The 18,111-nt window shown below is 44.9% G+C and overlaps 1 protein-coding gene across 1 annotated transcript in view; it reads right to left on the bottom strand.

Moving 5' to 3' along the window:
* PRKCQ (protein kinase C, theta) overlaps nt 1-18,111 on the bottom strand; it is a 44,257-nt gene that overhangs the window by 11,637 nt on the left and 14,509 nt on the right. The window contains exons 11-15 of the mRNA XM_010581013.1: nt 17,235-17,358; nt 15,056-15,231; nt 12,380-12,553; nt 3,101-3,192; nt 681-743 (exon numbers count right to left, since the gene is read on the bottom strand). Of these exons, the coding sequence (XP_010579315.1) occupies nt 681-743; nt 3,101-3,192; nt 12,380-12,553; nt 15,056-15,231; nt 17,235-17,358 (629 nt within the window). The remainder of the gene's footprint in view (nt 1-680; nt 744-3,100; nt 3,193-12,379; nt 12,554-15,055; nt 15,232-17,234; nt 17,359-18,111) is intronic.

Here is an 18,111-nt window from a genome sequence, read left to right as displayed (position 1 = left end):
TAATAAGGAGAGTTTATATGAACCAAAGCTTGCATTTTAATGGAAGAGTGGATTGTAAACAAGCCATTCACTTTTAGCATTTGTTCTAATGTTCACACTGCATGGCAAACATTGAAATAAGCTCATTTTGGTTTCAGCAAACACTGTTGCTTTAGTGAGCTTTCTCATTTGTTTGTGACAAGCTATTTGCTTCCTGCTTTTACAGAAAGCTGCAATGTAGTAACTAACTTTGCCATGAAAATGAGCTGGACTAGAGCTCCCCAGAAATTCAGTTCCTCCTTTTGGTCATGGGAAAGCAGACTGTGGCCTGATTTCTACAGCCCTTCTTGCTCCCATCTTGTCTCTGTCCTTTTATATAGGTCTAAAGCACAATATACCCTCATACATGGAAAGCTTAAACTGGGTGCCTATGCTGGGTGCTGTATGAACGACTGAGTGTAATGCATCAAAGGGCTTGTTTTAATGTTAACTGAAATAGGACTGGATTCTCAAAAAGGTCTCAAAACTGCCTTTTCTACACTATCTCTTCCAAATAAAACAGCCAGACTCTGTAAAAAGGAAATCTGCATTGAAATGCAATACCAGTAAGTATATCCAAGCAACAGTCTCTCGGTTACCATTAGTGCTTGCAGGGAAAGCAGAAAAGGTTTAGCATATTAGATACTGTACAGTAAAATTACCTGTATATTATGCCCTTGGAATGGAGGAACTGGAGCCCGCATATGATTTCAGCAGCATAAAACCTGAGTGACAGAAGGTGCAAGTTAGAACGGATGCAAGTTAGAACGGCGCTTTCAACTAGACCCCAAAAGATGGAAACTTTGTCTCCACAGAGGCCAGAATTTCCTTAAGTTCCCAGAAGGCTTGGGGTAACTGAGTCTTACAGGTAACTGATGGATGATGTGAGATTCCCAAAAAGCAAGCCACATGGCTAGCAGCCCAACTCCCGCTTTGCAAAACGGTAGGGATTTGGAGCCTACTCATCTTCAGGGATTTAGAAGCCACGCTGCATGGCTAGCTGCATTTTTTTTTTTTTAATATGTGACTGACTCTGAGGACATGTCCTTCAGTGCCCAAGGATGTCTCCAGATCAGCTGTGGAGCAAAAAAACCACCACCCAGCTCCTACTGCCTACCCTGCCTCACCTCAAGATATGGTCCCTGTCGCAAAGAAGGCAGACCGGCTGGTATCCGTGCCTCTCCCTTATTTACATATTTAAAGCAAATCAATAATTTACAGTGAGGCGCCAGACTGCAAACTGCAAATTACAGTTAATGCCTCAGACCTCAAAAGAGCAGCTATAATTTGCCATGTTCGGTAGCTGCTGCACAAAGAGTGGAGCCGTCCCGGCAAGGGGACAGGCAGGTGGGCATCGGGGTTTGGGGACCACAGACAGTCTCCTTGGCTTGTCAAACAGACCACTGCTCGGATTTATGCCTTGCTTTTGAAATTTTCCCCAAGGTATGAACTAGCTAGCAGCTCAGTGGCCTTTCTCTGGAGCCTTTTCGAGTTTGAGATCTTTGCTCTCAACACAGTGCTGCCTAAAGGACACCACCACGTTCTGCTGGAAAGAGGCAGCATAAGGCTGAAGCACCATTCACAATGAGAGTGCTCTCCCAGAAGAGAAAGTAACTGCAGGATCGTAAGCCCCTCCGGTGTTGCACAGCTCTGCTCCCTCAGTCTTCAATGCATTGGCCCTTAATTCTGAACATTTAAATGCTTTCGAATAAATCATCAAATTAAACACTGATATAAATGAGGGTTTGCTGGGTTTTTTTTTAATTATTAAGTAAAAATTAATTCCGATAGTAGTTTCAATATTGACTTTTAAAATACCTTTTACTCACAGAAGGATTAGAAGCACCTTTCATTTATTCTAATTCATCTATTTACTTTAATCAAAGTGAAATAAATTTTTAACTCCCTGATGGTGTATTAATTTTTTATTTAAATTTACCTTTTGCACTTTTGATAGGTTTTCTCTCTTCCCCCCCACCCCCCGAACCTTAAAAGGAAAAAGGGAAAATCTCATTACTTCTAACAAACAACAGCTTCACCTCTGATCACTGGACCGGGAACCTCAGCTTGTGCACGTCCTGCAGCTTGGCTACAGGCCACTCAGTGTTGTAAAGAACAAGATATTTGGTTCCACAGATGGCTGAAAATGCATCCGTGGGATTTCTTTGAAGGCGGTAAATCTGGGGTGGAGGTTGGGTCCACGATGTCGTTATTGGGGCCTCCAATTACGGGCTGAGCAAGAACTCAATGAGTGCAACAAAGAGCAACCCCAGGGCTGCTGTAATCCACAGCAGACACCTGTAGGTTGCTTTAACATGACCCTCATGCATGGGCCATGTAAATAAGATCTTAGGCGTGCTTGGGGCTGTTTATAGACAGTGGAGGCACTTCCAGAGGAAGGGTCTCAGCTGGGTTGAATGGTCCCTCTGGAGCCTCTCTCTGTTTCAGGGACTTCAGTCCTGGGAAGGGGACTAATTCAGCAAGCAGGGCAGCTTAAGGGACAGCTTCTATCCAGCTCAGCTCTCGGCTCTGAACAAATGTTTGTGGGACTATGCTGAGGCTAGCGCAAAATACGGGAGCCAGGTCACAGGCTAGAAGGAGGTCCCTGGTTTGCAGGCTAAAGGATAAGCCTGTAGGCAGAGGCAATGCTGACGAGGGTGTAGAAGCATCTGTAATGCTTCCAGACAGAAATAGCTTCCCTGGTTGACCAAGAATGCAAAGCAAGGTCACGTCTGACTGAAATCAGCTGTGTGGATGGGCTTTAAAAAGCCTTCTGTGGGAGGGGAAAGAGGACAGGGAGAGGAAGTGACTTGCTTCAAGTCCATCGTTGAGTTGGGCTGATGTCTGTTTTGTTCAGTTTGGAGAGAGCTGGGCTAGAGAGTGATTCTGCTTCCAGCACAGGCATTATCCCCACTTTGCAGTTGGGTAAGGTGCAGAGAGGTCAAATGATTTGCCCAGGGTTTCCTCTACAGGACAGTAGAAGAGGTGGGAATAAAATCAAGATCTCTGGCGTCTGCAGCTGCTGCCTTTGCTTCTACCATGTGTGCGATCTGCAAGCCAAAAAGTAATAAGAACATCTTACGTTGCTCTGGGAAGGTCGAACTTATGACAACTCTGTATATGGAACATGAGGTCTCCTCCATTGAGGTATTCCATCACAAAAAAGAGGTTTTCCTAGAAAATGAGACAAGGTGACAATAAGGGGTGGGGAAGGGTTAGATAAAAGTAAAAAAAAACAAAACCCAAACCAAAAACCAGCCCAGAAAGCACTCAAAAAGAGGAAGGAAAAGATTACAGTGAGGATTTTGGAAAGAAAGCAGTTTCTTTTTCAGATTCCTCATTTCTCCTCTTTGTTTTCCAAGTCCATACTCAGCCCCTCTGCCCTGATTTATACAAACAGCATTAGCAAACATTGCAAATCCACTTAATAACCAGCTGGTGCAATTGATTTTTACCAGCAGACCTCAAGGCTCAGTAGAAGGGGATGAGTAATTCTACAGTGCCTGCATAACAGAAGGACAGATGGACAAGCTTCCTGGGAGACTAGTGGAAGAGGCAGAAGTAAATCCCAGGTCTCCTCTGGTTCCCAGTGTATTATCCATCCAGTGGAGTGATCTCAAGCTGGTGTTACCTGCATTGCTGCACATCTTTTGTGGACGCACATGGGTCCGATCTTTTCAAGTTATCAGAGACACTGGCCAGATGCTGCAACCTCTTCTAAGCACATGCTTGATATTAAGCCTAGGAGCTGCTCTATTAAATAAGGTAGGATGTAACTTGCTAGGGGGAAGATTCATAAATTAGTCATATTTCTGGATGCCCACTGAGTGCTTGCATGTCAGAGAAGACTGGAAAAAAGATCCAGTCTTTGTCCCCAGTTGCATGCAACCATCAGCCATTCTATGAAGGCAGTGGAAAACTCTCCTCCTGGTACGCAGGAAGATGGGGGGAATCTCTGTATTGAATAAAGAGCAGAACAGATCATCAAAGTTTCCTTTCCAATCCTTGATATACCACCAGGCCCCCCCAGAAGCTAGAGGCTGATTCAGACCAATTCCTTCCACACTGAATTGCACCTACAAAGCAGGACGGATGCCTTTTTCTGCAAGAAGAGTATCATCTGTGCAATAAGTTATGCTCCCAGTTTAAACTTCTGTTTCAGGAATCTCGGCTTTTGTAGATAAATGCATGGATAAAATAAGATGGATGCAGTACTTTTTTTTCTCAAAAGCCTCTCTCTGTTCTGTACACATCTGAAGTTAGTCACCTCCAGGCTATGTTAAAGTTTATGAATATCTTCCCTTTGTTGCATATTGCCCATCAGTTTTTTGGGGGAGGGGAAATAGAGTTCTTTTCACTTATATTTTTAACAGTCAAAGGCAGATTTTTATCCATAAGATCTAATGTAAGCATCTCTGGCAGCAAGCCAAGATCTGACTATTTAAAAAAACAACAGTGTTTGTTCCTTTCAGATAACAGCTGTCTGCTCTAATTTGTGCAATTTCTTTAGCCAGATCCTTTTAATTACAGTAGTCTTATTTAAATGGATGTCTGGCTGGAAAGCCCACCTGTCATGCAACAAGCACCGGGCCAGATCTGGCCTCCCAGGGAAAGAATACAAATTTTGCCAATAAACCAAATGGGTGCGGGTTTTCAGTTTTTGAAGGCCTTGCATCTGTAGACATCTGTGCGCATCAGTCAGTTTAAGCAAGTAAGGCGGCCAAATGGAGATGGGCAATTCAGTATAGAAATGCATAGATCTTGGAAGCAATGTGAGCTCAGGAGCCCGTTCAGGAAAACACTTGAACAGATGCTCTTTGTGAAGGTGCACAGGGATGTGATGAGGTTTAGTTAACAACAGACCCGCAGCCGCATGTATCACACAGCGACAGAAGAAAACTCCTGGGTTTTCACATGGGCCAGACTCAGCTTCAGTGGACTGGGAAGGAGAAAACCCCTGGGTTTCCCTGAAAAGTCCACTGAGTTGGGCTACACCTTATCACACACCTTTAAGCATAACTTGAAGTCCACATTTATTTAGCTGTCGTGCTCTGCTTGCTCGTGGATTTGAGCAACCATCTGATGGACCTGTTTAATTGAACTGGGGACTCTAACTTGAAACTGGGGACTTTGGCAGCATCCTTCTGCCATCTGAGGAAAGAAAAGGTGGACAACCCCTCAGATTAATTGGCATCCAAAGATCATTATATGCACTCAGTTCCTCAACTGTCTAAAGCTATGAAGCTGAAGACTACAAACTTGACTTAGGCATGATTAATACTGAAGTTCATTGTCTACCAGGTGCGACAGAGTGGTACAGAAATACTGTTGAAAAGAAAGATGGCATCACTCTGAGTTTTCTGCTCCAAGACTTGGAAGTTCCCCTTGCTTCTTACAAAGGTCAGTTGTCTGGAACAGCCCATGGAGAAAAATTGCTTGAGATCAGCCCTAAGTACATAATTATGAGTAGCAAGATGTAACTAAGCAGTGCAAGCTGCAATGAATTATTGGAGACAGCTTCCAAGCCTGAGATCTACACAGCCACAGAACCCATTAAAAATGAGAAGTGGCAAAACCTGTGCTTGAAATCACCAAAAATTCAACAGTGTGCTAGACATTAAAAGGTTAGAATGTCACGGAGGGCATGTTTGCAGACAGGCTCCAACCTACTCTTCCTCTTGTCCTGGAAAAGTTATCTGATGGCTCCTGTCTGCTACTACCAGGCTCTGAAGTCTGTCAGTACCTGGAGCAGGTGAGAGTAGGTTAAGCGGGTGTTTCTGAAGACATGGCAGCTGGGATGGCATGACTTTGCCATGCCTTTATCCCCTGCAATGGTCCTAGCTCAGGGATGTTAAGCAAAAATCCAGGAATGCTGTTCCTCGGTGTCGAGACCTACAGAGCTCTGAAGGAGGCTTGGGAAGAGCCCCTCACCTTCACCCTACCTGTCTGCCTTGCAGACAGATGACAGACGACTTGCTGACCGCATGTGAGAGCATCCTCGGGTAGTAAATCCTCAGCCAAACTTCTGGTCACGGGTCCAGACTCACACAACGGAACAGAACAAGTCTGGTCTCATGGCAGAGTGTGGGGCCATCTTTTACAACCACAGAGCTCAAGGAGGACTGTAAAGGCATTTCCTGCACTCAGCGATGGACACTGCCCCAGGATAGTTGGCACTAGTTGTCTTGAGGACATCCATATAATAGCCATTCCCTACTTCCAGATCATCTTCCAGAGGCTTTCTCCATTGCAGCAGAGGGAACGTGACAAACCCCTCTGCGGGAGGATGAAATGCTGCTCCTACAGCAGACAGAAGTATAAACATGACGTTGTACAACCCTAGTCGGGTCAATCCCCATTACTGCAAGAACTCGATTTCTTGCCCCATCAGTCCCTCAGTGCCTGGGCTCCTCTCTGCAGAGGCACCTGCTCCCTCTGCCTCTCCAGGACATGGCAGGGATGGGGTTAAACCAACCTGCTTCTGTTCTGCCTGCAACTGCTGTGAGAATGAATAGTCACTATCAGAGATGCTTTCAACTTTATAAACAATGAGTATAAAGCAGGCAGTATTTAAATTGATCTTTTGAAGGTACATCCTATAACAGGCTCTTAAAATTCTCAAACCAGCTGGAAGCCCTCCAGAGCACTTTTCTGCAGAGATTTTCAGATTTTGTTTTCTTCGCATTTGAAAGCACTTGCATACATACAAATACACAATTTAACACCATTTACTGAAGAGCAAAAATTCTTCTTCCCAGGGCTTCCAGGAGGATGAATATCAGAATAATTAATGCTGCAGGATAGTATGGCTTTACCCTTATTTAGAGCAATTACCCTAAAAAATATCTGCAGGTGGAGAAGGCTCCTCAATGCAGATTAAGTGACCTAACCCTACTGCACACCCATCGAATTAGGTTGGCCCTTGCCAAGTGAAAGGTTTAACACCGTGCAATTCCTGCAGCTGATTCTTGTCTCACAAAATGTGAGACAAAACTCGGTCCAGTCTGAGTGCTCATCCGTGCTTCAGATCTATTTTATTTCATGGGATAGATGGGGCCAAAGTCCTCTCAGCCCTTCTCCACCACACCACCCTCTGAGTGTTGCAGCCCCATCAGAGCATCCCATCCAGCGGGAAAGCAATGAACACACACACTCCTCACTGTGTCTGCTCCCACGAGGAACAGCTAATGCAGGATCACTCCTTGCTAGTAGGGGACCATACGAGGTATTAACGTTGCTATTTGCACCATCTGGGGATGAGCAAAGCCTGTTTGTTACAGATTAAAGCAAGCCCAGCTTTAATTTTGTTCTCTGGTTTGAAGACTTTTTTTTTTTTCCCCTCTTGTGTAATATCGGTTTATCTTCTGGAGATGGCAGCATTTCTTACAGCTGTCAAATAATTCAGTCCAGTCCCTGATCTCATGCTTTATTTTTCATTCTAATCTTTGCACTGTCAGCATTTTTGACTGCACGTTGAACTGCTCATTTGGGATGCTTAGCTTTGTGTGCCCATCTACTTGGTACTAAGCGTATGAATATTTTTATACACAAGTATAAAAATACATATGTATACATAAAAGTGCAGACATGGCTGCCAATAGCTCATTTCACTTGAGTTCTGATGTCCTAGGACCCTTCCTCACAGCTCAGAGCAGGCGGAGTGGTAACTCACAGCGGTAAACTGAGTTGCTGTCAGCCCCAGAAAGTGGCTTCCCCTACCACTATTGGGTGGGATCTTGGAAAGAGACTAATTTTCTCAAGGCTGGATTAAAAACTTCTGTAAATATTAGAGGATAAAAAAAATTGCCAGACCAAAAACTAAACAAGAAGTGGTCAACTTTATGAAGCCTAAATATTGTATCAGCTGAAAAATAGGGGAAAGCCTGATGTTTTTATTTTAAGAAGTCAACTTTTTTCAGGCCAAAGAACCGAGCAGCTACACTGCAGACTTCTAGAAATCCCAGGAAAAGCTGAGTGCATTATGAGTTGATCTTTCTCAGAGCTGGACAACAAAAAAGCAAATTAGAATATGTGTATTGAATATGTCGATCATCTATCATTTAAAAACCCATGCTTGTGAGCTGGGCCTCTATTTTCCTTGCCAATACCCTCCACCTGTTCACACCACATGGGCTGACACCACCTAGAAATGTCTTGTAAAGACTTCATATTTTTGATGTTATAATTACAGCTGCTCACACCTTCTCTGGCAGAACCTTGTTGAAATCCCAAAGCTCTTCTGAGACGCTGCTATTTCTACTGAACCATGTTGCAATTTTGGCCAGGACTGAATAAGACCTTGCCAGTTTTCCTGCCTGCTGGTTGCAAGAGGCAAAATCCTCAAAGCCTCCCTAAACTTCCCAATTCTTCCCCAACTTTCCCATCAGCTGGTTCAAATTTGGCCAAGTAGCCTTGAATCAGATGTTTCCAAGCTGATGTATTCCCCCCAAAAAATACTAGGAGGATGGAGACTTAAAAACCTTGTAGCTTCAAGATTGTGTTTCCCAAATGGCTGAACACTAAGGCATGGGATGGTTTGTACAAGAGAAAAAGATGGTTTATACAAGGGAAAAATCACTACATTGCCCTGTACTGTCTTCTTTAGCTTTCCTTCCTGATCAACGCCAAAATTCGGATGCTCATTTTGTGACCAGCGCACTGTGTTTGGTTTAGTCCGCCCAATACTTTGTTGTGCTTCGGTGGTTCAGCAGTGCTGGAAGTCAAGGCTTGCAACCTCGCCGCCCTGCAGGATGACTTCTCCTGCAATGCATGGGCACCCTGCAGCCGTGCTGTGGTCAGAGAAGATCCTGCATTGCCTGGGGAGGGCATGTGGGCCTGATCCAGGGCTGCTCAGAAGGTCCTTGGCACAACCAGGCAGTGGAGCCGAACGTCAAACGGGTGTGAGACGCACATGTGCCAACCCACACGCTCTGATTCAGGTCAAATATTTCAGCCCTGTCCCTCTGACAGCAAGGCAAAGATACATGAAAACTGAAATTGCCCTTCAAAAAATTTTGCAGGAATTGCAGTTTCCTTGGAGGAGATATTTTAATGAGAAATTTCCTGAAAATACTCATGGAAAACACCTCAGAGCCTAAGAATTTTTCAATTAGGATCACACTCCTTATTTACAATCCTTTTTTCCTTCCTGCCAATGTAAGAGATTTTTGAAGTCAGTATTAAGCACATTAAAATAACAGAGCATGTGAAAATGGCTCACCACCAGGACTTTGAAAAGATATAATACATTAGTAAAGCAGAAAAAAAAGTTACTGTAACATTTGCTTTTAAATTGCAATAAAGATTACTTCTCTTTTGAGTTGAGATAGTCTTCTGTGTTGCTATTTTGTGCTACAAGCCAAAATGCCTCAAGACTTAATTTGAATTTAGGTAAAAGGTGTGAATAAAAACTTGGCCAATGAAGCAAAGAAACAGTTAGAAACAAAAATGACTTTCGAAAAGGCAAAGTCTATTTTTATCACAGAAGATCAGTGAAATGCAAAAAGAAGAATAAAACATAAGCACTCGGATGCTAGTCACTGTTTTGGCATTACTGATTTTGGGTTTTCATGGAATTATAAACATGTTTTTCCTTCTCTTAAACATAACAGTGTCCCTTAAACATAATACAACAGAATAGCTCTCTGAGCTTGTTGTTAAAATTCACACCATATAATTATGTCAGCTGAATATCTGGATACAAAGATTACTGCAGTAAAATAAAACAGTCAAGTTCAAAAACAGATTGGGAAAAAAACCCCATGTGCTTGAATTTGTGATCATGTAGCAACACATGACAAGTATTCTGAGTTCCGAAAGCACTGATTGTTCAGCCTCCGCAGGAATAAAAAGGAGCATTAGGGGCCTGGCGCCTACAAAAACCTGTCTGAAGGGCTGTCAAGCTTTATGTATTTCAGCATTCACTGATTACCTGGGTTGAGGCCAGGAAGAAACTCATCCCAGAGCTCAGAGAACTGTCAACAGATTATATGACTTTTTTTTCCCTCTGGAGACATGGGGACTAGTGAGGTTCTTGTTTCAGTGTAGGAATATTCCTGGTTTTACTGTCCTCTGCAGAGGCACTCAGTACCTGAAGCAGCTCAGAAACCTCAGGATTCAAAGCATCAGGGATTCAGAACATATCGACACACGCATTTCTGTTTGAAACTACTTATCTATCCAGTGAAACCTCAAAAAAAAAAAAATTCAATTTTTCAATTGAAAATTAAAATTGTCAATATTAAAGTCCAGAGAGGGACTACACAGCAGTGCCCTGGCTTCTAAAATGATTGCTCCAAAAGATATTGTGACTGAACCATGCTGTCCTTTGAGCTGTGAAAGACTGCCCAAGGCAAGTCACAGCTCTCCTGCTCTGAATGACTTTCACGTGTTGCGTGATCGCTGTTTGGCTTCCAAAGGTCAGAAGAGAAAAACATAAGCTAGAAATCAATCACCGCCCAGAGCGGCTTTGGCCTGGGCAGCCACATTCCGGCTTCTCTATCTGGGAACTTGAGGGCAAAATGGAGAGACCAAATAACATTAAAGTGGCAATGTTGACTTGGGATGAGATGGATGGAGATGCTTTCTATACATCAGGAGGACAATACTATGATGCCGCCTATAAGAGAGTGTAGGAATAGATCACTTGGATTTTTGAGCATGGCACCCATGTTATTTTCAGGCACTCATTGCTTTTCCATCCTGCAGGTTTTCCATGCTTCAGCCACAGCTGGAAGCACAGTCCCCCCACTAAATGACCAGTAAATCCAATCTGGCTCCTGACATGACTCCATTTGGTCTGTTCATCTTTTTGTTGTCATCTCATGAGGGAAGCAAACACTTGTATGCGTGCACTGCCTGCAACCAAAGCTGCAGACGGCCACTGGATCCATCCTGAATCTGACCTAGACCAGGGTTGGACCAGGCTGGACCATGGACAAGACGGTTCTGCTGCTGTATGCAAGTCAACCGCTGGCATCAGTCAACGTGCCCTTGGGCACCTGGACTTACAGACAGCACAAGCAGCTCTCCCTGAAGTATAAGCTCCCTCGTAGAGCTGACTGTTGTGAAAATTTTGTCATTTTAATTAAGTCTTGATTTTCTTTGCTTCTGGAGTTGGGTCACTTATATTTTCCTCTGAAAACTAGCCCCCCCCCAAAAAGAGAATTAATCTTTTCCTCTCCAGGCAAGGATCCATCCCCAGGACGCGCTGTCCTAACTGACAGTCCCGAAGGGGTTAAACATGAATGCCTGGGCTCAGTGTCACATTGCCTATGGCAGTTCCCAAATGTTCCCTGTTATAAATTTAATCTGTCTTTAAACAGGTGCTACATCCCACGGGTGACTGGGATATACCGCAGAGGTTATATTTGTTTCTCCTGACCCTGCAGAAGCAGTGAGCCTCTTGCTGAGCAGGCCCTAACCTCACACCCAGCAGTGTTTTGTGTCATTAAAATCTGGGACTGAGCAGGGACTGGGAGCATCCTAACAAAACCCTGAACAGGCAGCCTTGAGAGAGTGATGTTGCTCTGAATTTGAGCTCAGGGATAGCAAGAATCTCTCAGGAGTGGTTTGAGTAGGTCGGACAGACAAGACAATCTCTCAAATTTCCTTCCATCATTTTTTTTTCTATGCCTTGTGTGTGCTTTAGTGTTAAGACAATTGGCTGTGGCTGTAGAAAAGGCTCTGGAAAGCTAATCAGTTGGTGATTAGTTGCCATGTAGGTCCTTGAAGATTTATACATTACTTAAATGTCACTTCAGTTTTGGACTGGAGTCCTAAGCAGGGTTTCAGGTGAAGATGCTTTGTGCTGCGCCTCTGAACTGCAGCCTTCACCACCAGTGGTCCTGCATGAATTAGGAAGAGTGATGCAATTTAACAGTATCTGGGGGGAAAAGAAGATTCCTAAAGTAAACGAGAGCATGTTTATTCTTTATAGAGTTTTTCTGAGTTAGCTCTGATCTAGGCTAGTCACTGCAGCATAAAGGTACTGCTTCATAGTCCAAGAGGTTCAGATAACACCACTGTGGGCACATCTGCACCCTGGCTGTGGATGTGGCCTTTGCACACCCTCAGCCCAGGGTACCAGGACACAGATTTTAATAGCGGGTCTCTGCATAGCCACCACAATCAGTCTTGGATACCATAATCCTCAAATGCACCCCCCAGGTTAATGTGGGGAAGGTAGATGAAGTTTCTAGAGCCACTTCCCAAGTGGTTAACGTGAAGATCCCTTCCCTTAGCACTACCCCATGTCCAAGCTATTCCCTAACATCTAGCAGGCTTAAGTACTTCACCAAGTATCCATATCTCAGCAAAGCCTGCTCAGCCCCTGGAGGAAGGTGACAGATCCTTGTCTTACCTTGGTCTGGAACGTACAGAAGACGTGAGTCAGGAATGGGTGCTCCCAAGCTAAGGAGAGGACTCTCTTCTCCACCATCGTACATTCAACGTCATCATCCATCAGCACCACATCCTTCTTCAGGGCTTTCACAGCGAAATACTGGTCTGTGCTCTTCAGCTCGGCGAGGAACACCTAAAGTGGAAACAGCTGCTCAGAAAGAGGGGTGCTCTTCTCTCAGAGCTGGCAACACAGCCACATGAGGATGGGAGATGAGCTCTGGGGAATTCACTAGGGTAGACCTTGAAAAAGCTGATGTTTAAGGCCCAATTCTGCCGTTAAGACTTTGTAGACTTCAAGTTTGTTCCCCACCACCAGAATAGTTTTATGAACCCCGGGGAAGGATGAGAAGGTCTTGATGCTTACAAGAGCAGGGGCTACTTGCCTGTGTGGACAGGACATGTCAGAGAGCCAAATACTTCGGGTAACAGAAACCATCTTTATGCAAATGCTCATGAGATACATTTCCTGTTTTCTGACTTCAAATAACAAAACATAGCATATTGCTTTGTCAACATGTGAAATGCAAATGCCCTGCACCAGATCCTCAGCAGGTGTAAGACCATGTCCACCAGAAGTCAGACTGATCTATATCAGATGTGACTTTCTCCCCTTCCTCCCAGTTAGCGGGAGGCCTGAGCAAACAGGCTGGGTCCCCTGTGCTTCTGCAGGACTTCTTTGAGAATAGCAAAACACATCCCAGAGGAGTTAGGACCTCTATCTATTTTTATGGGCAGGGAAAATGAGACACGGAGCAGCAGAGAAGGGTTTTCTAGAGACCACAGAGCAAAGAAGTCTCCGCTGGAAGGCACTGCCAGTCCCGACCTTTACGCTAACAGCCTGTCGACAGTGTTTCCCATAGACTGAATAAACACGTAAGATTCATCAAAGAGGTCTTTGAAGTTCTCTACCAGACACTATTTACTGAGTAAGCTCAGACATGTTTTAGCCCTGACAAAAGTTTTATTTACCCTTTTGGCTACTGCTGCATTTCACTTTGTAGCACTAGACAGAGAGTAGAGCCTAGAGCCTCCCTCTGTCTCTGCAGTGAATGACCAGAAATGCTAACAGTGCTGATGCTGCAGGCACCCTTTTTACCCCCGTTTTTGTGCAGGGCACTGTTCTTTTGGGGAAACTGGGGAACGCAGTACATTTGTGACTTGTGCTGTGACTTCCAAGGTGCAGGTAGGCAATGTTAGACATCATGTAGAGGGGGCTTCCTCATGGGTTTGGCCCTCAACCTCCCTGGTCCATGCAGAGCTGGAGAGACCCCTCAGGCACTGAGATCTGCACACCCCGTCCCCTCTATGGGGAAGTGAATCTCGCTCCAAATAAGTAAGGGCACCAGGAGCAACACCTACACAGGAAACTTGTGGGTGATGTTTGTCGCAGAAGGGCATGAAATAGCCCATCCTCTCCACACCCACGTGGTGCACCACAGAGATGCAGACGCTTGTAGGCTTGGAGAGTCCGTGTTAACACAGATGGCTGAAGCACGGGACAGAGTCTGCTTCAATGGAGGTGTTCAAGACTTGAGTAGACAAACCCCTGAGCAACCTCATTTGATTAGACCTGTTTTGAGCAGCAGGTTGGATTAGATGACCTCCAGAGGTCCCTTCCTTCCAACATAAATGTTTCTGTGACATCTATGCACTTAAGTCCGGGTTAGTCTGGGCTGTGGCATTTGGGTTATTCCGGCTTAGCTCTAACTCAGATGTCTCAGCTCTGCTTCCCATGCAAACTGTAGACATGCCAAGTATTTTCAAGCATGGAAAGCCAACACAGCAAATATTTCACCAGTTTAAGAATTGGCTGCAGCAATTGCTTCAGCTCACTTAGCAGGCAAAAAGCAGCCCTTCTTTAAGCCACAGTTTCCACCTTGGAAAGATGTGGGATCTGAGCAATGCTATGCATAACGATACTCATTCTCCTTATTGGCTGTGAAAATACAATGGTGAGTTCCTCTGAAATTCCTTCATGCAGCTCTGCGCTGGCACCGAGTAACATGAGTCCCCCATGTTCCAGGGGACATCTGCAAGAAGGAGGAACAATCCACAATTCATCAAGATTAATGAATCCACTGAAAACAGGTGGTTCTTGTTTCAAAAGCACAAATTCTTGGCTGTTGCAAAATTTGCTTTACGCTCCAGCACAGATAGGAGCTGGGAAAGAGCAGTTAGTGTTCCCAGCTGGGGACCTGCTGCTCTGGAGAGGGGAGGTGATCCACACTCAACTTTTCAGCTAATGCTTCTGCCTCCCTCCGAGCTTGCTCAGCTAAGTTGGCAGGAGTAGCTCCACGAAGGGGAACAGCACAGAGATCTTTCCCACCAGCTCTCTGTGGACACCCAGGCCCCGTCAACCTGCACAGAAGGGGAAATTGCAGCTTTACTTGGCTGCTTTCCTCTCCTGTCATGGGCACTCATGAGACAGCAAACTAACGGGGCAGAGGGAAGAGCAAGGAAGATCTTTGTCTTAGGCAAGGAGAAGACCAACTTCAAGACTCAGCCACGCCAGAGCAAGGCTTCTTTGAGGGCTTGGAGATGTTTTTCCTAAGTGGCCTTCAAACCACACGCTATTTGGTGCCACAATAAGCAATAAGCAGACCTATGCAGTGGTGTCTAGTCCCCTGATGCTTACCTTGCCAAAACTGCCCTTCCCCAGCATCTTGTGCAGGACAAAATCTTCGATGGTTAGTTTTAGCTGCACTTGGTGCTCTTCCCGCTCCTGGGGTTGGTCTCCCAAGTCCGACTCTATTAGAGCCTCCCCCTTCACTGTGCCCTCCACCGGAGTCTCCCAGGAGATGCCCTGTGGCTCTGCAACACACATCAAAGGATTCAAATAAACCCCTGGGAATGAGCAGAAAATGCCCAGAACACTTACAGGTATCGTGTTTAGAGTTTTAGAAGGGTATTTCAAATAAATGGAAATGTAGTGGCCACATCTACTACGTAGATTCGTTCTGCTCCCGCATTGCTTTCTCGCCAGAGGAAATTTTACTCCAGTATAACTCCACCTTCTTCAGTGGCATTACTCCCACTTTATAAACTCCTTCATCTGTCTTTCTGTTTTATGGCAACAAAGCGTGACCAAACCCTTAATTTCTGGCCACTTGCATTCTTCATTCCTTCTTGCTGGTTGCCGTTATGATGTGATCCCATTTTTTTGAGGCCTTCTCAAGACCCTTGGCAAAGCTAGCATGTGAAAAGATGGGACAGCATTTTCATATTGGGTGCCTGCTCCGGATGGGAAGCTCTGATCACGCACTCCAGCTGCTCTGGAGTGGAACTACTCAGAGTGTCTTCAATAGTCCATTCACCTGGATGTATGTGAGATTAAGAGATTCTGTCCCTTACTGGATTTATCCCATGTACTCAAGTGTACATTTGCTGTACTGTCCTAAATTGCTGAACAGCAAGAACACTACTCAGCTGACAAACAGACTCACGGGTAAACCAGATTTGAAACCATTTGAGGCTTTACTGATTCACATCAGCATAGCCAGTTCTACTTGTAGAAAAGAAAGAAAATAAGCACAAATGGGGACATCATTTATTTCCCTTTGGGGGCCAAAGGGCACTGTCACCTTAGCTCAGATGGTACCAAAACCAGCCTTTGAGGCGCAGTAACCTGGTGCTGCACAGTATCAAACCCAGAGCACTGGTATAACGTGTCTCTGATGTGCTTTAACTGGTGCCTTCTGACATTTTGCTCTAGGTCCATTTCCAGGATATTATCCCCACACAGAGCAGTATTAACTTGCATTGAGAAAGTAGATGATGGTGGGCCTGGGCTCTCAGCTTAACCTTTGGTTAGGGCTGGAGCTGAGGACCCACTGTCTCAGTCCTTGCGAGGTTTAAGTACTGATTCACTTGTACTCTTCTTTTTCTCCCTTCCCTTTCTGGTAGATGCATCTTAAAGCTCATGGAAGGCAAAACACCATTGTGTCAGTGCCATCATAGGCCTGCTGCAGTTACAGTACAGTGCTTGGAGGGGCACCATGATCCTGAAATGATCTTTTACGTGGGCCACATGGGTCTAAAGAAAGATGGTGATGTTTTTGCTCCTAATATCCAGAGTTCTGTGACTCAAGCACAAAGCAGACAAACAAGGCATCTCCCCAGGAGACTAATTTTTGTTTTAGGTCACTGAGCCCCTGGTAGCTTTGTCCAAGGTCTGTTAATCAACAGTGCTCCCTGATCTCTCATTCACCCTCCTAAATTCCTGCCCTTGTAGCACAGAGGGCTGTGACACCTAGATCAGCTCCTGGGTGAATGAAGTGGGGATGTGTCAATGATTTTCAAAGGTACTGGATGTCAACCCCCACCCAAAAATACGAAATCGGAAACAGAATTAGTCATAGTGATCAGAAGGACTCCCAATCTCCTGTTCTGATCTTGGTTTCTCTTTAAAGTTCTCACATTTTACAGTCTATGAGTCCCAAGAAGGGAATAAACATATTATTGCCAGTGAAGGTATGAGATATGCTCAAGTATGGAGTCAGAAAGAGAGTTTAAGGGTTAGCTGAATGAGTGGCAGTTGGTGTCTCACGTCACCAGCGGTTGGAATGGCAGGGGGGAAATGCAGGTTTATAGAGAAGAAAGGAACCAGGTTGGGATCCAGGGTATCTGCCACGTCCAAGTGATGTGGCTGGGAAGAGTTGTTGATATCCTGGGATGAGAAAACGTATGTCTTGCTCTAGGCTGGAAAGATGCATGAAAGATTCACTGGCTAATAAATTCTCCACCCTCGTCACCTAACCACGTACAAACCAAAAAATTAACAAAGCCTGCCACACCATCTCACTAGGGGAAACTACCTTTTTTTCCTGTTGTAGATGCTGGCAATGCCTGAAGCGGTGTTACCTCCTTCGCTGGAACTGGGAAGCCAATTTCAAGAGGTCCATCCCTGGAGATCTGTTCAGTGTCACGCTGAGAGCGAGCCTGGATTACAGAAAACAGCAAATGACTTTTGAGCCAAATATCATGTTCTGAGTTTATGGACGCTCCGGCTTCTTAAGTGTGACTGTCACACAAGCCAAGATCTAGAAGAGGTCTTTGCTTATGAAAAGAGCATCTCTGTACCTAACTTTTAGGGGTTTGGTAACCTAGTGGAACCCACAGCCTTCAGCAAGGTTTCTTATGAGATGTGCGTGGATGTTAACAGGTATTTGTACTGCCAAAATAGAGATCCCCTATTTTGCACAGGGGTCTGAGTCTCTGACCATCCACGCAGAGGGCATTTTAATTAACAACATCCTTTCTAATAGTTCTCTTCGAAGAGAAATCTGGAAAAATACCAACAAAAATCTGGATCATGTTGTAGCCTCACCCCTGTACAGTGTCTGGATGTCACTCTGAAGAACTCCTTGTCCCAGGATGTTGCAGAAGGCAAGAGTTTGTCTAGATTCAAGGGTGGTGAGACAAAAGCATGAAAGACAAATCCTCTGAGGGCTACTAAACACTAAGACTCCATCTATGACTCAAGAAGTCCCCAAAGCCTAAATTTCTGGAGATTAAAAGAGTATTTTGGGGAAAGTATGTAGTGTTTGCCCTCTGCACAACTCAATGGTGACCCAAAGTATGCAGTGCATGGAGCTGGAGAGAGAGAGCAGGTAGGAAATAGAGAAGCAAGAGCAGGAAAAACTCCTCTTTGGAGGTTTGGCAGCACTACCTATTGCATAAAGGTGAGAAATA

This window comes from Haliaeetus leucocephalus, unplaced genomic scaffold, assembly GCF_000737465.1.
Source record: "Haliaeetus leucocephalus isolate CR32 unplaced genomic scaffold, Haliaeetus_leucocephalus-4.0 Scaffold751, whole genome shotgun sequence".
NCBI lineage: Eukaryota > Metazoa > Chordata > Aves > Accipitriformes > Accipitridae > Haliaeetus > Haliaeetus leucocephalus.
The sequence above is the reverse complement of the archived record's forward strand: the minus strand, read 5'-3'. Positions and strand labels throughout refer to the sequence as shown.